This window comes from Triturus cristatus, chromosome 6 (genome assembly GCF_964204655.1).
Source record: "Triturus cristatus chromosome 6, aTriCri1.1, whole genome shotgun sequence".
Lineage (NCBI taxonomy): Eukaryota > Metazoa > Chordata > Amphibia > Caudata > Salamandridae > Triturus > Triturus cristatus.
Window position 1 is genome coordinate 729068313 of NC_140589.1, and position 23252 is coordinate 729091564.

Consider the following 23252-nt stretch of genomic DNA (forward strand, 5'->3'; position numbering starts at 1 on the left):
TAAAAAGAGCAGGCAAATGCAAACAGCTCTTTTCAAGCACTCGTGCTTGTGCTGGCATCCAAGAGAGCGAGTAGCAGCACGCAGGCCATTTGTTTTCAATTAGCACGCACATTGCTGCTCGCTCCCGCAAGGTGGATACCAGCACAAGCACAAGTGCTTGAAAACAGCTGACCAATTTCAAAAAGGTCATCTCCTAGAGCAGTGCATTCGCGCTGCCTAGGCGAGACCTAAAAAGGGTGTTGTGTTGCCTGTTTAGATACAAATGCCTGCTAGAAAGCACCGTACTTTTCTTATAAATAATACACCTTGGTTATTTTTTTAATTTACATCTTTTATTGTAAGCATATGGCCACCGGGCTTAGGCAATGACATGTTTACTTTTTCGATTTTAATATTTTTGTTCCATATGGTTTCAATAAAAAAATAAAAAGGTAACCAGCACACTAGCTTGGCAGGGCCTGGCTTACTGGCTTTGTCTAGGTTTGTTATATCTGAAGGTTCTTTTTTCGTCGGTTCAGTTGTGGGTTTTGTTTTCTCCAGGTTTGCGCTTCATAAAAATGCTTACAATAAAACCGGAAAAACAGTTCCAGAGCGCTTTAGGGAATCTTTCTAATATAGCGCGATATAAGAACAATTATGTTTAATTTTATAGACCTAAAAGCCATTTAAGTAAGCAGACTGTACCCAGAACTCAGGCTGTATTTAGCACTCGGACTGCGCCTAGAACACAGTCTACATTAACACCCACCCCTTTGACATTAGGTATTGTGCCTTCATCCTTTAAAGGACTGTAGTAGCACCTTTGCTGGAAATGTCACAGGTCTACATCACATTGTGAGTCACTTTATCAAACTGTCTTATCCATCAAAATTGCTTGAAGTTGTGGTGAAGTTTCAGTAGAGAAGGCTGCACACGTTTTTCATAGCTCAGCGTATGAAATTGGTAATCACCTCAAATACTGGACGACCTAAGAATGGTGGAGAAATGTGGGATTGTATGTTGCAATACCATTTTACAAACATATTATTACCTGAAATATTGTTTACAAAAAAGGGGTGTACCTATCCTATTATTAATTTGAATGTGGGGATATTTTTGAAAATGACAGTTAGGACACAGTTTTGTAAGGCTATGTTTAGGCAACATAATTCTGGTACCGTAATCAAATGTGGATTTGTCTTGCAGCAGTTGTGCAAAATTAGCCGGTACCTCAAACAGAATAGGCAGCGGCTGTTGAATGCAACAGTGGAGGACTGTGGAGGCTGCGGCTCAGGATCATGTTACCCACTTTTTGCGACCTGAATAGGTTGACAAATAGAGAATAGATAAGTTCTCAGTGAATTTATATTGTTAATCAGGCATTCTCAGTACCACGCCTTCTTAGATTATCAGTCGTCGTAGGTTGCATCATTGAACGAGAGACCCGTCTACTTATACACAGGATCGTTTTGCCCCTGAACCTAGGAGAAGTTGTGTTGGTGTTTGGACTCTCTCGCTCTTGGCAGCGCTGCTCCGGAACTGTCCTGCCCGCAATCTAAAATTTGTGGAAAAACTGATCTCGCGTGTGTTGTGCAGCTGAAAATGTGGTGTATCAGATGCCAACAGAAATGGGGAAAGGTCTGGGGACAGTGGGCGGCATACAGGGTCTGCTGATGATTCATTTTGGGGAGGGATTGCGAGGTTAGGTTGTAGAAGCATCATGAGATTTATTAACAATGTTTCAAGACAATAGTACTGGGGAGAAGAATATAGTCTACTCATCGGCAACCAATGTATCGGTATAAGTCATATATTGCAATGTTCTGTTCTTAGTGTCAAACATTTTCCAAAGAATTATTGTTTCTGTGCAGTTGAGCATATGTTAAATAAAAAGAATTAAAAATATTTTTATTTTCCAAATTGATTTGTGCTTTTGTTAAGTTGGCTGTCTTGTTAGGTTCAGCGCAAAGGCTTTAGTGCTGCTTAGGTGATAGTTGCACTTTTACTTTTTATTGTGAAAAACTCTGGAAGATGAAATGCTGGTCCAGCTAAAGAAGTGTAAAAGGAACTTTATATAAAAAAAGTCAAATGTGTTATCGCCCAGAGTGGAACGTTGGGAGCTGGCCTTCCAATCAGAATGATATCTTTGCTGACCATATCCATGGCCTGCTCCAGAAGAATTCCGCGCCTGGCAGTTCCTTAGGTGTGCTGGTAAGCCCTGCCTCGGTGGCCTCTGGTGCGGTACCACTCATTTTCTTATTTTAACCCCTGCTTGTTTCAGTCCTAACTGTTACAGCCTTGCAGTCTACCTCCCCTCACTTCACTGAAGGTGAACAGCAGTCCTAATAAAACCCCAAAAGAGTTAATTTTTGACTGTTAAAAGTCTGATATGGATTGCTTTCACCCTTCATGAAGAGAAGGGGTGGTGCTTGTATAGCAGCTTAACTTTTGCAGCGGCGCAGGGAGAAAAACAGGAACAGCACGCTGAAAAAGAAAATATGCTTTAGGTCTGAATTGCTTTCTGGAGCTAACACTCTCTTTGTGGCTCCCAGTGAGATGGGCTACTATCGGGGTGCTAAGAGCCTTAATTGTCTGCATCTTCCAGGGCGGTAACGTTAAGGACTCTTCCCTGTTTTTCACCCTTGCTTGTAGCTCACGCCAGTCGCAGTAGGGCATGAAGCTAACAGCTGTCATTGCCCACAGCTTTGTGCAATACAAAAAAAAGTATGGGCTGGATTCATTCTGCTGTTTAACTGGATCATTCTAGAATAGGATATGTTAAGTATACCACCGTGCATCGGAAATCATTTAATCTCTTGTGGATGTTGTAAAAAAAACTATGTTCCATAATACCTATAGCTCATGAATTACACACACAAGACAAAAAACTTTGCAAAAGAAATGTGCTGTGAATGAAAATCCAATCCTGAAAAAATTGTGGTTGTGTATTATTAAAATACTGCAGAATTTCTACTCCTGCAATCTGTGACTTTCTATGAATTCCTTGCCAGTTGGAAGATAGGACTGTCATTCGCCAATGCAGTGTTTGCACTTTTCAGAACTCTCACCTGACCAAATGGTTACAGCTCCACAAAGTGCCTCCAAAGATTTGAAAATTAATGCTTTTGTATTCCAGGAATTCTCCAGTGGGTGAAGCTGATTGACAACTTTGATGCTGAATATGAGTACACTACCAACGAGGGCACAATGTTCACTTTTAAGACCAACTCTTCGGCACCAAATTATCGATTGATCAACATCGACTTGAATGACCCAGAGGAATCTAAGTGGAGAGTTCTAGTTCCAGAGCATGAGAAGGATGTGCTAGGTAACAGTTGTAATTTTTTTGTTCATATGATGTTTTAACTGGCAGATTGTCCTCTATGAACACTGCACTATTTTGATTTTGTTGTCTACTGATGAGTAGGGGGTAACTTCCCATTTGGCTAGTCTAGTCACTACAGTGATTGGTTTTGTTTTGACTTGTCAGTTGGTACCCTATGCTGCCAACCAACACCACTAGCATTATTTTCTATTTGAGATAGTATGGAACCCTATGTATAGGTCGAGAACGCAAACAAAAGGAACCACTCATTTGTAAAGGTCGGTTTTTAAGGACTTTTCATGTAAATGTAAAATTCAAGAGATCTTAAGAAGAGCACTCTAATATCGAAAACTTTCGCTGCTAGGTCTTCAAGCCCCCCCACCCCAAACCCCGATGCGAAGACTGTTGTTTGGCTATTTGGGGTAGTTTACGCTTGGGCCTCCATAAGTTTTTGTCCACATAAGCTATTCATGCCAAATTTGGGTTCTTTTTTTCCAACATCCTGGAGATGCTGAAGGTACCCGGGGTTTGTGAATTGCCCTGGAAGGAACCAAGAAAATAGCCAAAATGTATCTAACATTTGAGTTTTTAGAGAAAAATAGGAAAAACGTTTTCTGGATAAAAGTATTTTTTCATAAAAATGGCATCAACGTACAGTTTGATGTGTTACAGTCACTATCTTCCCAGTTTTCAGAAACATGCAGAGCTGAACAAAAAGCTTAATATTTCACCACAGTTTTGGCATTTTTCAAAGAGGTAGCCCATTTTTTAGGTCTCGCGTGGCGTTGCAGCGCAAAGCGCTGTTCGCCTCAGCGAGATTTATTGTGAACGAAGAGTTTGAGAAGAGGGCTTGAAGCCCCGCCTCTCGTTTCCATTGGCTGGCGTCACCGTTTATGCTAAACGGTGGCCTGCCATTGGAAATGAAGGTTTTTGGTTGACGCCCTTTCGCCTCCGATCCGGACTGGGTCATCTGCTGTGCTATTGTTGCAAAGCATTTTCTTATCTTTGTGGGGCCATGTGTTTCTAATTAGAAACACATGGCCCCATAAAAACAAGAGATCCCCATGCTCCGGCTGCAGCACGGTCCTCTTTCACTTTCGGGACCGCGCTTGTTATGGTTTCCTACAAGTTTTTGTCTCTTGTTTACATTTCCATCTACAACTTTAGCGCTTGTTTAAACTACGATGCACGCATAGGAGGCTGCGTGGATATTCCCGATGCCTCACTTTCATTGTTTCCTGCGTATATTTGGCGCTTCTACGGTGCACGCATAGGAGGCACGGTTCTCCATTTCTATTTGTCACATCGAGCGCCTTATTATGAAAGAAGGATTGCACTATAATCTTCCCAGGCCAGAGATACATAGTTATAAAGCTCAGCGGCAACGAGTGGACTGGTTGAACAGAAGCTATTTTAAGACCCGCGAGTTTTATTTTACCTTCACTTAATGCTTACTGAGAGATTTAAGTATGACCCAAAAACCTAGTAGTAAGAAAGCATCACCATATCTAATTTCTGTTAGGAAAAAAATAGAAGCTTGTACTTTTGCATATAATTTTGGATATGCAGATATTTCGCACAGAATTGACTGGAGACGTCATTTCCTCCAAAGCTTCATTGCAGGTGGCTCTCCCCCTTTCATTATGTCCACAACCATCAGCTCCTATGAATATCTCTCCTGCACTGTAGCGTTGGAGGAGCCCGAGCAGATCTTTACGGATTGCTGTGTTCACTGTTGTCAGAAAAGGGCCATATGTGTCCCGGACCCCTCAGCTTTCTCACAAAGAAAAATATCTGCATTTGTTTACTCGACGATTCCCATTGTGCTACCTCACCACGAGCCGCGAAATATGAATAAATATTGTATTTCCAGGCACAATTAAAATTGTAATTAATAAGAACAACTAACAGTAGCAGCTCCTCACTCTCCAGGAACAGCAATAATTTATTTTTCTGCTAATTTGGTTTATAAAATAAGCACACGAGGCAGTGATTGGATGGATGTCCCTGTCTTAAGCGTGCAAGGGTGCAGTACCGCAGGTCATTACTAGATGTCCCTGCAGAGTCAGCAGCACAAGGTGGAAGATCTTCACCAGCCCTCTGCCTGCCCAGCTTCGTGGCACTCCCATTTTTTCCTTTTTCTTTTTTTATTTAATGGAAACTATTTGCCAATTTATCATGTTGCTCACAGACTTAATGGACTATTTCCAAAACATATGTTCAATTTTTTGTATTTCAAATATTGCAGCATCCTTTTTAACAGATACCAATGTACAGTGAAGTGATGCAACATAAATAATACCATTTAAGAGTAAAAATATGAAAACAGGGCAATTGGAAACAGTGGGTTTTCTACAGTCAAAAAACTGGGAAATATGAGTTTTTGAGTTAAAAAAATATTTCCAAAGTGCTATGCTGACATCACCACGCCTACAGATATGTTTAATTCAAGAGATAAGTGTTGTGTCTCATTCTCATAGTCACCGCATAGTTGGGAAATGCTACAGCTGCAGCACAACTGGATCAGCCTTACTAACATCACTCCTAAAAAAAAACAAGCATTGAAAATGCAATAGGTCTCGCCTTTGATTAAGTTAAAGCCATTTGCTTTGCTAATGGTATTGTATAGCAAAGCAAATGGCTTTAACTTAATCAAAGGCGAGACCTATTGCATTTGTAATGCTTGCCCTATTTTGTTGTGCTTTCAACCCACTTCCAGTTTATGGTGCAAACCAGTGTGAAACCCATGGGTGATTCAGAAAAAAAATATATATATCTATATCCAATTTCAGCAAGGGCTCCTATGTGTAGATCCCTCAAGGTTTTCCCAAAGAATCTAACTGTTGAAATAAATAAATGTTGAAAATGAGTAGAAACAGCAATTTGTGACAATGTTTTAATCTGCAACTTTTTGTAATGGCCTATTTACAAATGCAATGTACCAATATGTTTGCTAGACCCTTTTTGTTGTGGGGATATATAGAGTTTGTAGGTTCTCCAGGAACTAGAGCTACCCGGAGTCAACAACTGAGGCAGAGTACAATGTTTTTTCATTGTGTACTGATTATATAGACCAATTAACTTGCTGTAATATGTAAAGTGAAAAATACGTAGCAAGGTAGCCAATGTGTTTCTAAAATGAGCACAGGATAAGGAGTTTAGGAGCAGTAGTTATTTGTATATCTCTGAATTTGTGAGTTCCCCTACGAGCATATGATTTAGAGGAAACTTTGCAAAATATCTTCTTTCTTATACATTGGCTTACATTTGAAAGGCACAAATGCAGCAAAATCTAATTGGTAATAATAAATATCCTACTAGTGTATGCTCCCACATGCCTTCTGATTAAAATAGTACCTCAGATGTGTGGGTATACCTAGTGCCAGCAACTGAAAATGGCCCAAAACGCAACATGGATTAATCACATTTTTCCACTCAAAACTGATGTTTTTTTTGCAAAGTGGGTTGCTGTGGATTTTGGACCCTAGCTTAGCTGGCACCTAGGGAAACCTAGCAAACCTATACATTTTCTAAACCTAGACACCTAGGGAAATCCATGATGGGATGACTTGTCTGGCTGTCACCAGCTTGTTTTGCCCAGCATCCCTTGCAAACCTCAGATTTTGTCTGTAAAAACACATTTTACCCACATTTCTGTGATTGAAAGTTCTGGAATCTGTGGGAAGCCACAAACTTCCACCAACATTCCTCTACCTTTTCTGATAAAAAATGGTACCTCACTTGTATGGGTAAGGCTAATGCCCGCAACAGGAAACGGCCCAAAATTCAACATGGATGCATTACATTTTTTGACTCTAAACGGACCTGTTTTTAGCAAAGTGGTAGCTGTGGATTTTGGACCCTGGCTCAGCCGACACCTAGGGAAACCTAGCAAGTCTAAACCTGTTTGAAAACTAAACACCTACGGGAATCCTGGATGGGGTGACTTGTGTAGCTCTCACCAGACTGTTTTACCAAGAATCCCTTGCAAACCTCAATATTTGACTAAAAACATATTTTCCTCATATTTTTGTGATGGAAAGTTCTGGAATCTGCAGGGAACCATAAATGTCTTGCCTCCTACCATTCCCCGACTTGTCCCGATAAAAATGCTATCCCACTTTTGTGGCTGGGCCAAGTGCACGTGACAGGCAAGCATCAAACCAAAGTCAATGAGAGTCTCAAGGAGCAACTCTCATTGGCCCTGGTTTGATTTGTGCCTTTGGGGGGAGCTAGACCAAGTCACACAAGTGGGGTAGCATTTGTATCAGGACAAGTGGGGAAACGCTGGGTGGTAGGAATTTTGTGGTTTCCTGCTGATTCCGGACGTTTACATCACAGAAATGCAAGACAAATGTGCAACTTTAGCAACATTCAAAGTTTGCAGGGCATTGTAAGTAAATAAGTCTTTATGGGATCCACACAAGGCATTCCACCCTTGACTCTCCCAGGTGTCTGGTTTTCAGAAATGTCTGGGTTTGGTATCTTTTCCCAGGTGGCAGCTAACCAAACACGAAAGTGCAGCCATTCAGCATAGAAGTAGAACGATATTGGGACTCAACTCAACTCTGCTAAACATATGTATATAAAAAAGCATTCTAAATTTCTCTTCTTGCCAAAAAGAGGCGGATGCTTTAGTCCCTAGAGGGGCAGAAACACTGTTGGGGTCATATTGGAGGTATAGGCAAGGCCCAATGTGTGGATGGGTGGGCAGGCCACCCCCACACCTTCTAGCTATAAAAGAAAACTCCCTGGTGTGTAGTGGGCTTTCTGCCCCTCCCACTGAAGCAGATTGGAGTAAAGACCTCTTATCTGTCCCTGGGAGGATGGGTGACAGACTGTTGTGGGTCAGTTGCGGGTTGGAGTTTGGCCCAATGCCTACACAGGCTGCCATTTCTCCACCAAAAAATCATCCCTTTTCTAGTGGGCTTTCTGCACCCCTGGAGGCAGATTGGAATTAACAACCTCAATCAGCCCCCCTGCCCCACCCCCCTCTGCCCCCTAAATATAATTCCTGGTGTCTATTGGTCTTTCTGCCCACCACCCCCTTCGGTGGCAGATTGGAGTTAAACACCTATCTGCTCCTGATGGGGGCAGTAAGACTGATGAGGGTTATATGGACAGATGGGGGCTAGACCTGATGACTGAAAAGGACGCCCCCACCCATTCTGCCATTAAAAATTAATCCCTGGTGTCTATTTGGCTTTCAGCCCCTAGACTGACAGATTGGAGGTTAGAACATTCAGTAGGGTGGCCAAGTAGCGGCAGCCAGTGATGCTGATGAAGTAGAGTTGTTTCTGGTAGGATGGATTGTTGTGCCTAACTAGTTGAGACATTGGAGTCCTGGATCCCGGTGGCATTGCGCCTCTAACGCCGTTTCCTGAGGGTATTTTGTTTGAGGGTGATCCTCTGCTGGTCTTTCAGGGCAGGAGAGGCGTTGAGATTTATCATTTCACCAAAGTGTCAAGAAGCCATCCTGAGTGACTGCAGGTTGTGTATGCACCTTCATTTATGTACATTTGTGAGTGGCCTGGCCATAAGGCATTACAACAGTCCAGTCTGGATTCATTGTATCTCAATTTTAAGTCCTATTTTTGTTTAAAATTGGAGAAAGGGGGTTGGAGTGGAGGCTAGATGAAATTGAAATTGTAGAATGTTTATGAATTATTAACCTTGTTTGATAACCACAGTTGTAACTGGTGCTTTAGGTAAATAGGCTCTTTCCTGCCCATTCCATAGCCTAATGCCGCCGCACTGTATCTCCACATAGATACATATGCATGTATTCGATTCTACACATCGTTTTTGTACATAGGTAAATACCTTAACAATCAATTCACAGGCGTATAGGTAAGAAAAGCTCCCAGCACCTGTGAGAAGCGTTCTGTGAAAGTGAGGTAAGAAAAGCATTGTGCAAGACAGCTGCACTCTCAAACATGTCACTCCCACAGTGCACGAAGAGTACAAAAAGTCCCAGATGGTCATTTAAAGCTTGGTGGGATGGGAGAACCACTGTTAATTGTTGGTTCTCCCACCTCTCCAATGTTACCATTCCGCTGCCTCATTTACAGGTGGGAGGTTCCAACTGATTGCTCGTGGAGCTTCCACTGACAGTCGGGTAAAGAAAGGGTTCTGTTGCTCGCGAGGTCGTCGCCATTCAAGCATTATAAAGTTTTGCCTGAAACGGACTGTCCTCCTGCACCTGTTTTCTATGCTCAGTTCTGCCATGCAGCACGGGAAAAAAACAATGGCTTCCGCTAGTAGTGTTCTTCAGACCATTTCTTTATTGGGTTTCATAAAACTGCTTGATGAAATCTTTCATTCGTTTATAAAGACAAAAAGATACAGAGCAGGGAATAAACATGCCACCTCTCTCCTTTCTGATGAAAGTGTTCCTGCCATGTTGGCAGAAGAATTTTCAACAGAAACAGACTAACCCTGTGATGGCTAACTGAAAGTAAGGCATTTTCCACCACAACAGCTTTTGGGGACCAGCTGCTGAGGGTTGTCACCCCTACATCTTTGGATGCACCACAGGAATGTCACTGCCAAAGAACATCTTTTGAAATTTAGTTTTTTGGATCAAGGGTACGAAAACACATAATATCTAACTCTGTCATTTCGTTTGGTGCCTCCAGAAGCTTGGGCTCTTTCGAGTTCTTTGCAGCGTAGGTAACAATAACTTGCGCCCTGGCCATGCACTGCTAATTACCCCACATATTACATCTCCCATGACATCATCTTCGACATCATTGATCATATCACTGCAACATTTGCGGTGAAATTATTGATAAGAAAACTGTGCTAGGCGTGGGAGCGGAGAGTTATAATTACCTTAGGGCACGAGTTATAGTTACTTGAGATAACTATAACTGCGGAATTTCTATGGTTTTGTGTGTGTAAAATCGGAACCTAGTTACAACGTCCCTGTAACCTTTGTTTTTTCAGTAAAAAAAATATATATATTCAGCATGATACACTACCGTCGTAAAATGAACATTTTGTAAAGACTCACTAAAAGCTTGAAGGTGCAGCACAAACGTTTAGGTCGGAACTGTGATTTCTCTGTGAAAAAGCATTTTATTTATTGTTTGTCAAATCTACTGGATCTATCATGCTTCTGAACAAAGAACATGTTCTGTTCAAGAGACAGTGTATGGAAAATGAAATCTTGGGCAGCTGTGTTTAAGTGACACCACTATCTGTTTCCCCTTCTTTTTTTTTTCCTGGTCTTTGTGTCTGCTCATATTTCCTCTTCCATAGTTCAGTTGCACTTGCAAGCCAGCTCTCAGTGTCTATCGGTATCCCTGCTGTGCCCCATCTCTGTGTTTTGATCACCTCTGTCTCTACCACAGTGAAGGTGTGCTTGCATGGCTGCTCTGTAGCTATGGTTACCCTGTGTCTCTTTTTCTGCCCCTCTCTGGTTTGCTGTCTGACCTGCTTCCTGTGTTTCTCTCGCACTTTCCTCTTCAGTAATACTTGCATAGTGATTGTCTCGGTTCAGCCTTTCGCTTCTATATCTGCCTCATCTCTGCAGTTGGTCTATGCTGGTGTGCAAGCCACATCAGAAAGTGGGTTGTCCACAAATGGCCACAGTCTGGCAAGGCATGCATGTCTGTGCTTGCACAGCTGCTCTTTGTGGTGTGATGCGTCATGCACTGTCAACCTCAGGAATCAGTGTCTATAAATTAGGGCTTCAATTTCAGGTCCCTTCTGATGCTTCAAGAGTACCTCTTAAGTCTGACTGAAGTAACAGAAGCCTCATAATCTATCTTTTTACGCAAAGAGCTATAGCCGTAAATACTGAAAGGGATGACCACTTTTCCACTAACAATGGCACGCTACTCAGTCTGAAAAAACCTGTCCTTGCCTTGACACAGAAATGCAGCAGGAAAGGGAGTAGGGGTAGTGTAAGGAAGAAATGTTCTAAATATTGTTAACTTATATAGTCCTTGATGCTGAAAAAATGTTTGATTCCATCGAATTGTGCTTTTTACTGAAAGTACTACAAAAAAGCACTTTGGACTAGAGTTAATTTCCTGAGTTACCCTTCTATAAAAGCGGCCCAGTGCCTAACTCCAGATAAATGGTACCCTAACTAATCGGTTCTCATTAGGTAGAAATAGATCTCTGTAATGCTGTTTGCCTTTGCATCTGACATGCTGTATCATGAAAGACCATTGGGTTAAACGATTCTGGTGGAGTGATCTGAGTGAAAATTAGATACCACTGTATGAAGATGACATTCTATTGTTTGTGGTAGATTCCTGATTCGGACTACACTTCGGGTTCAGTATACATTGAACCAAGACTGCTCTATTCCCTGTGCATAGCTGGTCCACGGGACGTCACAAGCATTACCCCTTCTGAAGAAAACGAGGTTTTCTGATATCTGGGCATGGAAATTATTAGTAATCTGGAATACTTTATAGAATTTGACCGTTTGATACTCCTGCCCAGGGATTTCTTACACTGGAGTAAGTGCCCTTCCCTCTCCTAGGAAGAGCTGTTATGTTTAAATCGATGTCCCTCCCACAATTTTTATATGTCCCACGACACTGTATGTCCCGTACATCACTCCATATTGGGTCCCAATTGAAAGTTGATGCTGTGCTAAGGAACCTACTTTGGAGAAGACCCTACAGATGTAGCTACTTAAGCGTCCTAAGTGATGCAGAAGAGTGTATCCTGTGCCCTGTTTATGGGACTGTTAGTGGTGTGGTCTTATAATAGTCATGAATGACTAGTGTGGGTATAATATCCCTTAGAATAGGGTTATCCAACCTCTCTTGCCTTAAGGGTGGCTGATAGAAATACTTTTCTCAGCCACCGGATCGCAATCCATATTTGAGGATACAGAATAAGGAACTAAGTATCATGTGACCTTTGAAATTATAGATATCGCAGAAAGTAATTTTCCAAAAGGAGGTACCACAAGAAATGTAAAATAGATCAAATGGCTCATCAGGATCAGAAAGTAAATGTCATTTGACCTTTGACATCAGTGCTATGGGAGGAATTGACTTTACATAGCTAGAAACTGTTATTTGGTTGAAGAGATTGTGAACCCTTCCTCAATTCCGGTCAGGGTGAACCACAAAGACTCCCTACATTAACCTGTGCTTAACCCTCTGGTAGCTTGGCACAAAAGCAGTCACGCTTAACTTACAGGCAATGTGTAAAGTATTTATGCAGCACTCAAACTGTTATAAAGTGAAAACACAACACAGGAAAAATCCCACACCAATTTAGAAAAAATGAGTAAAATGTAATACATTATTTGACACCAAAACAACAGAAAACCAATTTGTAGAAAATCAATTATAATTTTTTTAAGTTTTTGGTAAAACATCTTGTTGTGCAAGAGCGGCGAAAAATAAAAAAAATATTGCTGACCAGGATGGAACATAGTCCGGATACACAAGGTGGATGGGGCCTGGTTTCTGCTTACTTTTGGAATTAGAAGACCTTTTCAAAAATGTCTGAGAAGGTAAAGTTCAGTAAAGCAAGGCAGCCGAGGAGGAGGCATCATTATAGTCCTCACGGAGCTGCTGGACGAAGTCGCATTGAAGATTCCTATGTTCAGACTTTTTCACTTTTTTGGAGGTCAAAAATCGACAGCTGGACGTAGCTGTAGGCTGCAGCCAATAAGGGCTCCAGGCTGGATACACCTTCTGCGTGGAGCCGCTCAATAGGATTTGTTGCTGCTGGGAAGAACGTAGTGAGATCTACTGTAATGGCAATGCAGCTTGGGTGGATCGCCTAACAAGTAGGTCCCAGTATCCTCTTGCTTTCTCAGAGCAGTTATTGCTGAACATTTTCCAAGTCCCAAGTTTGACTTTTTGGATGTTTAGGCACCTTTCGCACCCCTTCCTAGGATCCAGGATTGGGTGGGCACCACTTGGAGAGTAGGACTTACTTCAAACAGGGTCCAATTGGAGTTTTCTGTGTCCCTGTAACTCAGAACAGGAGGTCATCCAACTAGCTCTTGGAGTCGGTCTGGTAGTCCGGGGTTCTAGCAGTAAGGCAGTCCTCAAGCAGCAGAGCAGCACTCTGAGAGTTGAAGTGGAGCAAAAACATAGGGTTGAGCCTATGGAGCCTAGGCTACACAACATCAGTATACAAAGGAAAAAATAGGTCTAGCAGGATCAATAAAGAAAACGATTATACCAAAATAACTTAATTGTTATTGGTAGGGGATTCCAATGTGTTTCTTATATGTTTTTAAACAACAGGATTTCTGTATATTGATCAAGATATCAGTGTTATGCAGAGTGAGGCATACTTTTTTGACTAATACGATGTCATTGTGAAATTGTATTCATTTGCATGACAATCTTTGTTTTTTTTCCGACTCTTAGTTCAAATTCAGCATAAAATTAAAAACGTTTATATGTGTGTGTGTTGCCTCACTCTGCATAACAATTATGTCTTGGTCAATATACCAAAATATTATTGTGTGTTAAAACGTTTAAAAAGCACATTGAAATCCCCCCCAATAATACGTTTTTTTGGTATAATGTTTTTCTTTATTGATCCGGCTAGAGCTATTTTTTCCTTTGTACTCAGAGTTCAAGCCTGGCTTTAAGCAGCAGGTCAGTCCTCTGGAGTACAAAGCAGGCCTCTAGCAACAGGGCCGTCCTTCTGAGTGTCCTCCGCAGGTCCATAAGTGAACTGAAGAGTTGGTATGAGGGTCATATTTGTATACCTAGTGCCAGCTTAGAAGTGGAAGAAACCTCTGGAGTCCCACTTGACACCCCTTCAGATGTTCTGGAATTTCCTTCCTCCCAGCCCAGACTCTAAGAGGTTTAGGGTGACAAAACGCTAGTGTGAAGTTCTTTGTGAGTGTGCTGAGGCAGCTCCTTTGAAATATGAATAGGCAGGGAAATGGTCCAACCCTCCCATTCTGGCAGGATGGTCCAACTTGGTATCACCTAGTCCCCTTTTGTGTCACTGTCTGGTAGGTATAGACAAAGGCCAACTGCCACTCTTAATCACAGGTCCTGTAACCCAAGACACGGGCTGCAGCCACCAATGGATAGGACAGGAAAAGGGCAACTTTCTAAAAGCTGCATTTTCAGAATTGTGACTTAAAGTCCAACTTTACCATTAAATGTTATCACTTATTAAGTGTAATAAGTAACCAAATTGTTTCCGAAGGGAGAGATAGGCCTCACAGTAGTTTCAAAATGAATTTTGGAGCTTTTCACTACCAGGACATGTAAAACTTAAAAATGCATGTCCAACTTTTTTAAATACAATGCACCCTGCCCTATGGGCTGTTTAGGGCCTACACTGGGAGTGACTTATAAGTATTAAAGGGAGGTCTAGGCCTAGAATATTTTTTTTCCAAGGTCAAATTGGCAGTAAAAAACTGCACACAGGCTGCAATTGCACCTCTTTAAATGGCTGCTTATGTGGGTGCCACAGCATATGCTCTAGGTCCACTAGTAGCATTTAATTTACAGGCCCTGGGTGCATACAGGTTTTAACACTTTACTAAGTAAACATAAAGGTAAATTAAATGTGCCAAGTGAGTTTAAGCCAATATTGGCATGTTTAAAGGAGTAAGCTCAAGCACTTCAGCACTGGCCAGCAGAGGTAAAGTGCACAGTGCCCTAAGGCTAATAAAAATGTGTTCAGAAGCAGGGGGGGTGAACGCAGAATGTTTGGGGCTGACCCTGCAGGGAGGGCCAAGTCCAACAAGATAGTATGGAAAATGACAACTTAGGCAATAAGACCGTACAAAATATGTATGATCTAAATAGAAATAATGTTATGGTAATAGTGCATTTTGTAAAGAAATAAACAAACCAACAGATTAACTAAAATATACACATTTTTCAACTCCCATCTCTCTGAAATAGATGCGGAGCATTGTATTGCTGGAATGTAGCTCATCATTAAATAAAGCTCTGCTTTATAACTACATTACATTGTTAACACACAACAAAGCAATAATACATCCTACTAATGCACATGGGTCATTAAAATAGCGAATATTCCCATTTGCAGATCATTTATATAAAATACACTTATTTGTCTCAAAACATTTGCTTGTCATTTGTATCAAGAGCACTAACTTGTCCCAAAATATCAGCTTGTCGTTCGCAGTCAACACACACACGTTGTGTTGCAAAATATCCTTTTCTTTCGCAGCTTAAGTTCTTCTGTGATGGGAAACCTTTGGTGCTGATGCAGTCAGCACTGCCAAGCCAGCTCAGGTAGCACCCTGAGCAGGTCTGGTGGCAGACAGCCTGGATCACATGGGGATCTGCAAAGAGCAAGGCTGGCTGATGAGTACTCAATCCAACCAGTGCCGGCATGTCAAACAATAGCACCAGAAACAGCTTGCGAACCACTGTATGGCCATACAGATATTCTTTATTTAGTGTAGGGAGTGCGGAATCACAAAACTGCATGTAGTTTGTGCTTTCCGAGAAAGAAGTAAACTTGCTACAAAGTGTAAGTCTACTTTGTGAGTCATGCCGAATGTTTGTATTGTGGGCTGTGTAAATGGTTAATAGTGTAAATGAACACAGAAATCCGAGATACGTACTGTGACTCCCACTCCTGCCCATGGCTCTGCTTACAGTGTTGCTCTTCACTTGGATGCACACACAGTGAATAGAGAACAACCGTGAAGCCTTTGTGGCTATTGACTGTGCTCCTCTGAAGGAAACCTGGACAGTCCCTCCACAAGCCGCATGTAATGTTCTAAAGGGCCATGTTTTGGACTGGGGCCATACGGTGGACAACAGAGCCCTAGACAAACCCTTAAACTGATGACGGAAACGTTGCTGTGGATCTGCCATATGAGACCATTGCGGTGATCATGACATGGGTAGAGCTGCCTACACTAATGAGATGGAAGGATCCATGATGGAAAAACTTTTATGGCCCGGGGTTATTTACAAAGTGTTTTGGCTTGGAGCGAAGAAGATCTGTGATGCAGTCGGTATATCCAAACTATGTGACTTGATGGTGCAGAATAGAATGAAGCTGTTTGACAAACTGCAAGAATTTGACTTCGCACAATCTAGGTTCTACTGGTACCTCAGAGTTCGAAATGCTGCAAAAGCCCCTCCAACCATGGCTCTTGCAACATATATATATATATCACTTGTCGAATGAAGCAGTGTGTTAATGGAAGAGCAGTCTAATAAAGAATTATGTCAGGTTTTTAGAACCCTTCTGTGCAATGTTGGGGACACTTTTCTTTAAAAAAAGGAAAAAAGTGAGGGTAGAAGAGGAGAAATGAGAAAAGCTCTATCCTCCCTTATGGTTGGGGGCACATAATTTAGTTTAAGACCCATACAGCTCAAAATCCTGCACTAGGTGCGCTTCAACCGACCAAAATAATTTTTTTTGAGTTTTCCTGGAAAACCATTTGCATATGTTCCAACAGGAATGAGGGGGCCATTACCTATAGGCTTTGAAGTGTATGGGAGTCCCGTCTGCCTGGGACAAAGTCAATACCAAATTGACAACCCGCATGAATGTGTCAAGAATATGAACAGAAGCTTTAATTACATAGGTACAGAAAGAACCTTTACTCTTTAGTACTGATGTTAGTTCGAGGAGAAAATGGCTCGTTAATGGGATAGCACACGGGTCTCCGAAATAGACACGTTAAGAGGAATGGATTGGCGCGTGGCTGCTTTAAAATGTCTATACTAAATGCAAGGTTCTCTAAGAAATGGGAAAAACCTATGGATCCATAGAGGGAGATTTTATTATTCTGTGGTAATGCAGGTGAATTGATACTCTACTGCCAGATTGTTAGGTATTTCCTGAATGATGTTGTGATTTGGTGTAACCAATGTCCAATAGTCCCAAAGCTGTATAACACGCTGCCTCTCACATTCACATCTACTACAAGCTCCCACTCACGTTGTTACACGTGTTCAGTGCTAAACCATTAATGTTATTAATCATTTCTGTCAGGAAAGAGAAAACCAATTAGCAGAATTGATTAAATAATGTGGCTGTGTGGTAGGTGGTACCTGAAGGCAAATGTAGTGAATCATTTCGAGATAAATGGTAATATAAAAGACCGTCTTCGTACACCATATGGCAGGGAAGACCATAAATGTAATTTTATTTGATATGAGCTAATTTATCTCAACATGAATAGTATTCAACTGATGTAAAGTATTGCTCTTATAAAAGTATTCATTTCACTTAAGGTCCTTAAACTTCAATGTTTGCTCCCAGGCCTACGACTCCTTTCCCATCGATTTAGAAAAAAACGCAAATTGTAAAATTTAATTTATACTGTGTTCTTCATTGCATTTAATTTCCATCCATTCGCACCTTATCAAGTGTATTCCTTCTTTGCTGCGTCCCTTTTGTGCTGGCTGCTCCCCTACGCCGCACATTCAGAGAGGCCTTCAGTAGCAATAAATCAAATGATACAGTTGTAGACTTTAAGATAGGGCTGAACAACAGTCTGTGGCTTTTTTCATTTAATGTATTTTTGCCTTGATTTTGAAGTGGCATAGTTTGATGCCCAACCTGCTTCCTCCTTTGTGCCATTAAAAAGCTATAAAAAATGAAATGGGAGAGGGGGAGAGGAGTTGGCCTAACGGCTAGGGCGGTCTACCTCGAATCTGGGGAACTGGGTTTGAGTCTCGGCAATGACGCTGAACATCCTGTGATCACTTAATCTCCCTGTGCCTAACAAAAATGAATGTGTCCTCGTGTAATGCAACTACTGCTATGTAAAGCTCTCTGATACCCTATTCGGGTCAAGTTCGCGCTATATAAAACTCTTAAAAAATAGCCAGCTGGTGATAGGAGCCCAGCCTCCAGCAACATTCGGAGCATCGCACAATCTGTTGGTTTGCAGAAATTATAGTTTTTGTGCTGCCTTATGGAAAACATTAAAGTATTGAGGCTCTATATGGTGTTTTTTATTGCATAGTATTGTTAAAGAGCATTGGCAAACAGTTGATTGCTAAAGCAAGAAATGGGTCTGCTTCTTAAGCATGAGATCTGTATCTAGGAATAACCCAAGTAGCATCTAATGAAGATGCTGGAAAGGTGGTTGATTACAAATTTCTGATGACGCTCACAATATTAGATGTTTTTACATCAAGACTGCCATTGGTCACTCAGATGCTGATCTCCAGGATTTACTGGTTGAAGCCAGAATCTAGCAACAGCTGCTAAGATGCTTAAAAATATTATGTTGTATCAATGTATCATGTATCATGTTTGTCGGAAATAACTCTTTTGCCCTCACCGCGTTTTCTACTAAATAGGAATTCATCCCTTGGGCGCTACCTTAACTGACTACCATGTTCCTCAATGCACTTTTCTCTGCTGTCTAATAACACAGACAGGCTGGAAAATACTATGGTCGTAACGAAGACCAGTTTGTTTGTCCAGAAAAGAGTATCGTCGACACATACCAAATCAGCTTGAATACCTGTTGCCTTATATCATGATCATTTGTAAAATGCAGATGTACACCTATGGTGGACTTTTGGTGCTATCCGATGTGCAGGGTAAACCTGTTATTACTTCAGCCTTTTCTTCATACTCAGACTTCTCTAACTTCCTCATTTTGCCAGCTTTTTAAATTCCTTCATCTTTATTTTCATAACTATCCTTTTTTCTAAATATCCCCCACTCCTCAAACTAGGCCAGCAGAATGACCTGCTTCATGCAGAAATGTGAAGCTATTTGTATTTTTCTATCTTTAAAATTCCTTATGTTTCCTCACCAAGTCGGATAGCGGACGGTTAATATACATCATTACTTACCTGATAATTTCATACCCAAATATTAGGAATGACCCGCTATGTGGAGACTAAGAATACCACGGTGATCATAGTGATGAATATTGGAGAAAAGGATGAGTCTCCGATATGTATTCAGTATACACCAGGGACATGACCTCAAGCCTCACTTCTGTATTTGGTTGGCTGGTCAATCCCAAACAAAGTTTACAGCAGCTAGGGCAGAGCAAAGAGAGGGGAGGGGGGGGTGGGGGGGTCGCTGATTACCCTACATATAGTTTCCCCTGTATGTCTCGGAGTGTAATTCGGTTACATTACTTCATACTGGTATACAACATTTTCACGGGTTGAAAGGATGTATGTCACTAGGCTAGGGGCAGAAAGTTACCTCAAGATTTATCAGTCAAAGATGATTGCTTTCTACTGTGAATAGTTTTTATTTCAAACCATTATTAAAACCTCAGGCCCCGCACTCCTAATTTTATCAGGGGTATACTACAATGTCAATTAAAGAAGCCTGGAATAGAATCCTGTCCTCCGGGTCCACAGTTTCTTACATTGAAACTTGACCACATCTCCTTGGTGGCCTCTTTCGCCACTTAAGTGTGGATATCATATCAGTTTTAACTTCCATAGTATCCTTCCTTGTTGTAAAAAGTCTAGAGCGCTCTCGTAGCTAGACCTACTTAAAAACAGCGGGAGCAGCCAACCCGGATGATTTCTTCAAAAGAAATCTAATGCCCCCATTAGAGCGCCTTAAAAGGGACGCAAAACACTGGGGGACGCTGCCGCTCACATTGCTGGGAAAGGCACCGCTTTTTTAAATGATGGCGCTTCCTCGATTTCTATATGCGCTAGAGAATACACCGATCCCAGTACCGGCAAGCTATTTTAAAGCGATAGAGACGCAGGTTTCCAGCCTTTTATGGGGTACCAAACCAGCGCGCATAGCACAGGCCAAGTTGGTTCGAGGGTGGTACGACGGTGGGACAGCACTCCCTAACATAGAATTATAATACTGGGCGGTGCAGTTAAAGGTAATCAACCAATGGATACACGCCCCGCAAACAGACCCTGCATTTCGGGCAGAAAGATCAGTATTGGGAGCAGGAAATATGCTGACCGCCCTTTATAATAAGAAGCAAGCCCCTGCATTAATAGTCAGTCAATTTAACTTTATTTAGTTTGTTACAACCATAAAAGTGTACATTACATCTATTTCATCTGTTAAAATACATATATAAAATAGATCACATATTCAACATAACTAAAATAATCCATATCCTCTTTTTATTTTTTTATTTTAATTTACAAAATATTCTAAAATTAATAAAACCGGGTGATTCATACGTTTGTACCTTTACATCCAATATTTCCGATAGATCAAATACAGGGCTGATGTCTTTTAGTTGCGCCATCTCATAACGACGTTAACATACCCATACAAAGGTTACTCTGAGCCCTTAAGAATCACTTTGACCTTACACATAAATTTCCCCATGGCGCAAGCTATGTCTAAATTCCTCATTTCCATTAAAAGTTCAACAGCTTGCGTCCTACTCATTATTCTGTATTTTATCAATATTGGGCGTAGAATCTCCTTTCGTAAATCTAAAAATTTCATACAATCCAATAAAATATGTACAATATCACAGGGGGTCCCCAAAGTGCAAGTGCATTTCCCACTATGATCTATCATGAGATTTTTCACCCCATTATTCATATAACAGGGATTCATCCCCATTCGCACTTTTAGCACCTCACGTCGTAAATCGTGACTTGGTAACCTATCTATATAAGGATAATGTTTATCCTTTTCCCAAGCCAAGGTCATATGGGATACTGAAGTTTTTCGTGAGAGATACTCCCGGTCATGTATACATGACGTGTCAAAGCCCAATGACCTGAGTTCTTTCTTATCTATCCGGGGATAGCCTAGCTGCGGATCCAGCGTTAAACCTAGTATTCCATACGCTTCCTTTATTGCGGTTTTTGCCTCGTTTGCCCAGGACAGCTCACTCGTGGCAATTTCAGCTTTACACCACTGGGAAACTTTATGAGACTCCTCTGCCCCTAAGCGCTGCCAGAAGCGTATTAGTGCAATGCAGACTGTTATGGCCCAAGAGGTAATTCCCAGCTCAAGCCTTGCTGCTTGTACCATCGATGATTTTGGCAGCGAGAACAAGCTTTTTAGGATATTTCCCTCTTTATCCCAGCTGGATTTTCCGCTTAAGTATAGTACTTCTATCCCATTCAGGAATTGTTGCGGAACCATTGCTATATAGGCCTTTATAACCGGCCTATCCAACATCTCACCATAAACGCTATTAAATCTTTTTAGGCCCTTCACAGAGGCCGCTGCCCGCATTTTTAGCGCTTCCAGATAGTATTCCATTTTAAATTACTCGTAAACCATATTCCTAAATATCTATACTCCATAACTCTCTCGAGGCGTTCTATACTAAGATTCCATAGAAACTTTGTTTTATTCTTCCCAAAGCATAACATTTTTGTCTTCTCCATATTCACTACTAGTTTTTTATTCACACAGTACTCTTTGAACCTATTTAATTTTCTCTGGAGACCTATCTCCGTCTGGTCCATAATCACCAGGTCATCTGCATATAATAAACAGGGTACATGATTCCCTCCCAGTTTCGGGCTAGCCCCTCTAACCTCTCTTAATTTTTTAGGTAAATCGGCTATGAACAGGGAAAAAAGTAGGGGGGCTAGTACACACCCCTGCCTCAATCCATTTCCAATTTGTATCCTCCCTGACAGACCTCCCTCCTTATCCAAAATTATCTGGGCCCAATTTTCAATGTGTAAGGCTTGGATCAGGGCCAAAAGGTCATCCTGTATTTTATATCCTATCAAGGTTGTCCACAACTGCTCTCTGTCCACAAGATCAAAAGCCGCGCGGAAGTCCACAAAGCAGCAGAATAAATTACCCCTCTGTTCTATCGACTTCCGCGCTATGGCCCAGAGCAAAACAATGGTCCACCGTCGAGTGTCCTTCTCTAAATCCTCCCTGTTCCGGGGGTACTATCTGATTGTCATATGCCCAATCCTTTAACATACCTAGGATTACTTTGGAGAATACATTTTCGCCTATATCCAGGAGGTTTATCAAGCGGTAGTTTTTTGGATCTTTTACATCGCATTTTTTATGTATTGGCCTAATTATCGCCCCTTTCCAGCTATCTGGGAGAATTCCTGTAATTAATATCCTCTGAAACATCTTTGAAAAGAACTCGGCCCACCACTCTGAGTTCGTTTTTATAACAACTGCTGGTAAATTGTCGGGACCTGCTGCTCGTGTTAATTTTAAATTTGATATAATACTCTTAATATGATCAGTGGAGAAGTTCTCTTTCACATCTTCCCTGACCCCTGCATTAATAGGGCCCACAAAACACACAGTCGTCATATGGCATGCCGCGCAGGCTAAGTTGATCTGGCAAGGGATTATAACCCAACTTACTCCTCTTTGGGATACGGAGCGGCTTGAAAAGCTCAGGAATAGTAAGGGCTTCAAACAATGGGATGCAATATGCATATCCACGGTGGGTGACATGTGGAACAAGGGGAATGTAATTACATTCAAAAGTCTTCATCAACAATACAAACTGGCACCCTCCGAAATTTTCCGATATACGCAGATGAAACACGCGCTGACAGCAGTCATTCCACCTGGTACCGAGGTCCCAGAAGCTTCACCTCTGGAGGACAGATTACTGACAGACTACATGCATAGGCGGGCTACTTCATTTACCTACTGAAAGTTAGTTAACAACCTGCTAGATCCCACAGTGCCACTCAGGAACAAATGGTCTTATAATGTGGGTGACCTTGACGACACTGAGTGGCAGGAGGCGTTGGCCTCGCCACGGGAGGTGGGTATTCCTTCACGACTCAAACTAGTGCAGCTTAAAATTTTGCATCGAACCTACTACACTAGGCCTACACTATGTAGGATGGGTAAAACAGTACACCCATATTGTCTGCGGGGATGTGGGGAGGAGGGTCCTTTTTATCACACCATATGGCAGTGCCCGAAGATTGCAGAATACTGGACAAAGGTAATGAGAACCATATAGCAAACAGAGGAAGTGTCATTAATACCAGAGCCCAAGAGGTGTTTGTTAAATATATGGGAACCGAATGACCTCACTCATCCGGCGCAAAATTGGGCCACGCTG

At 41.7% G+C, this 23252-nt stretch overlaps 1 protein-coding gene across 2 annotated transcripts in view; it reads left to right on the forward strand.

Moving 5' to 3' along the window:
- The window catches only part of PREP (prolyl endopeptidase), a 692721-nt gene that overhangs the window by 349315 nt on the left and 320154 nt on the right, over positions 1 to 23252 (forward strand). For both annotated transcript variants that reach the window (XM_085611249.1, XM_085611250.1), the window contains exon 8: positions 3116 to 3307. In XM_085611249.1, coding sequence (XP_085467375.1) covers positions 3116 to 3307 — 192 coding nt within the window. The remainder of the gene's footprint in view (positions 1 to 3115; positions 3308 to 23252) is intronic.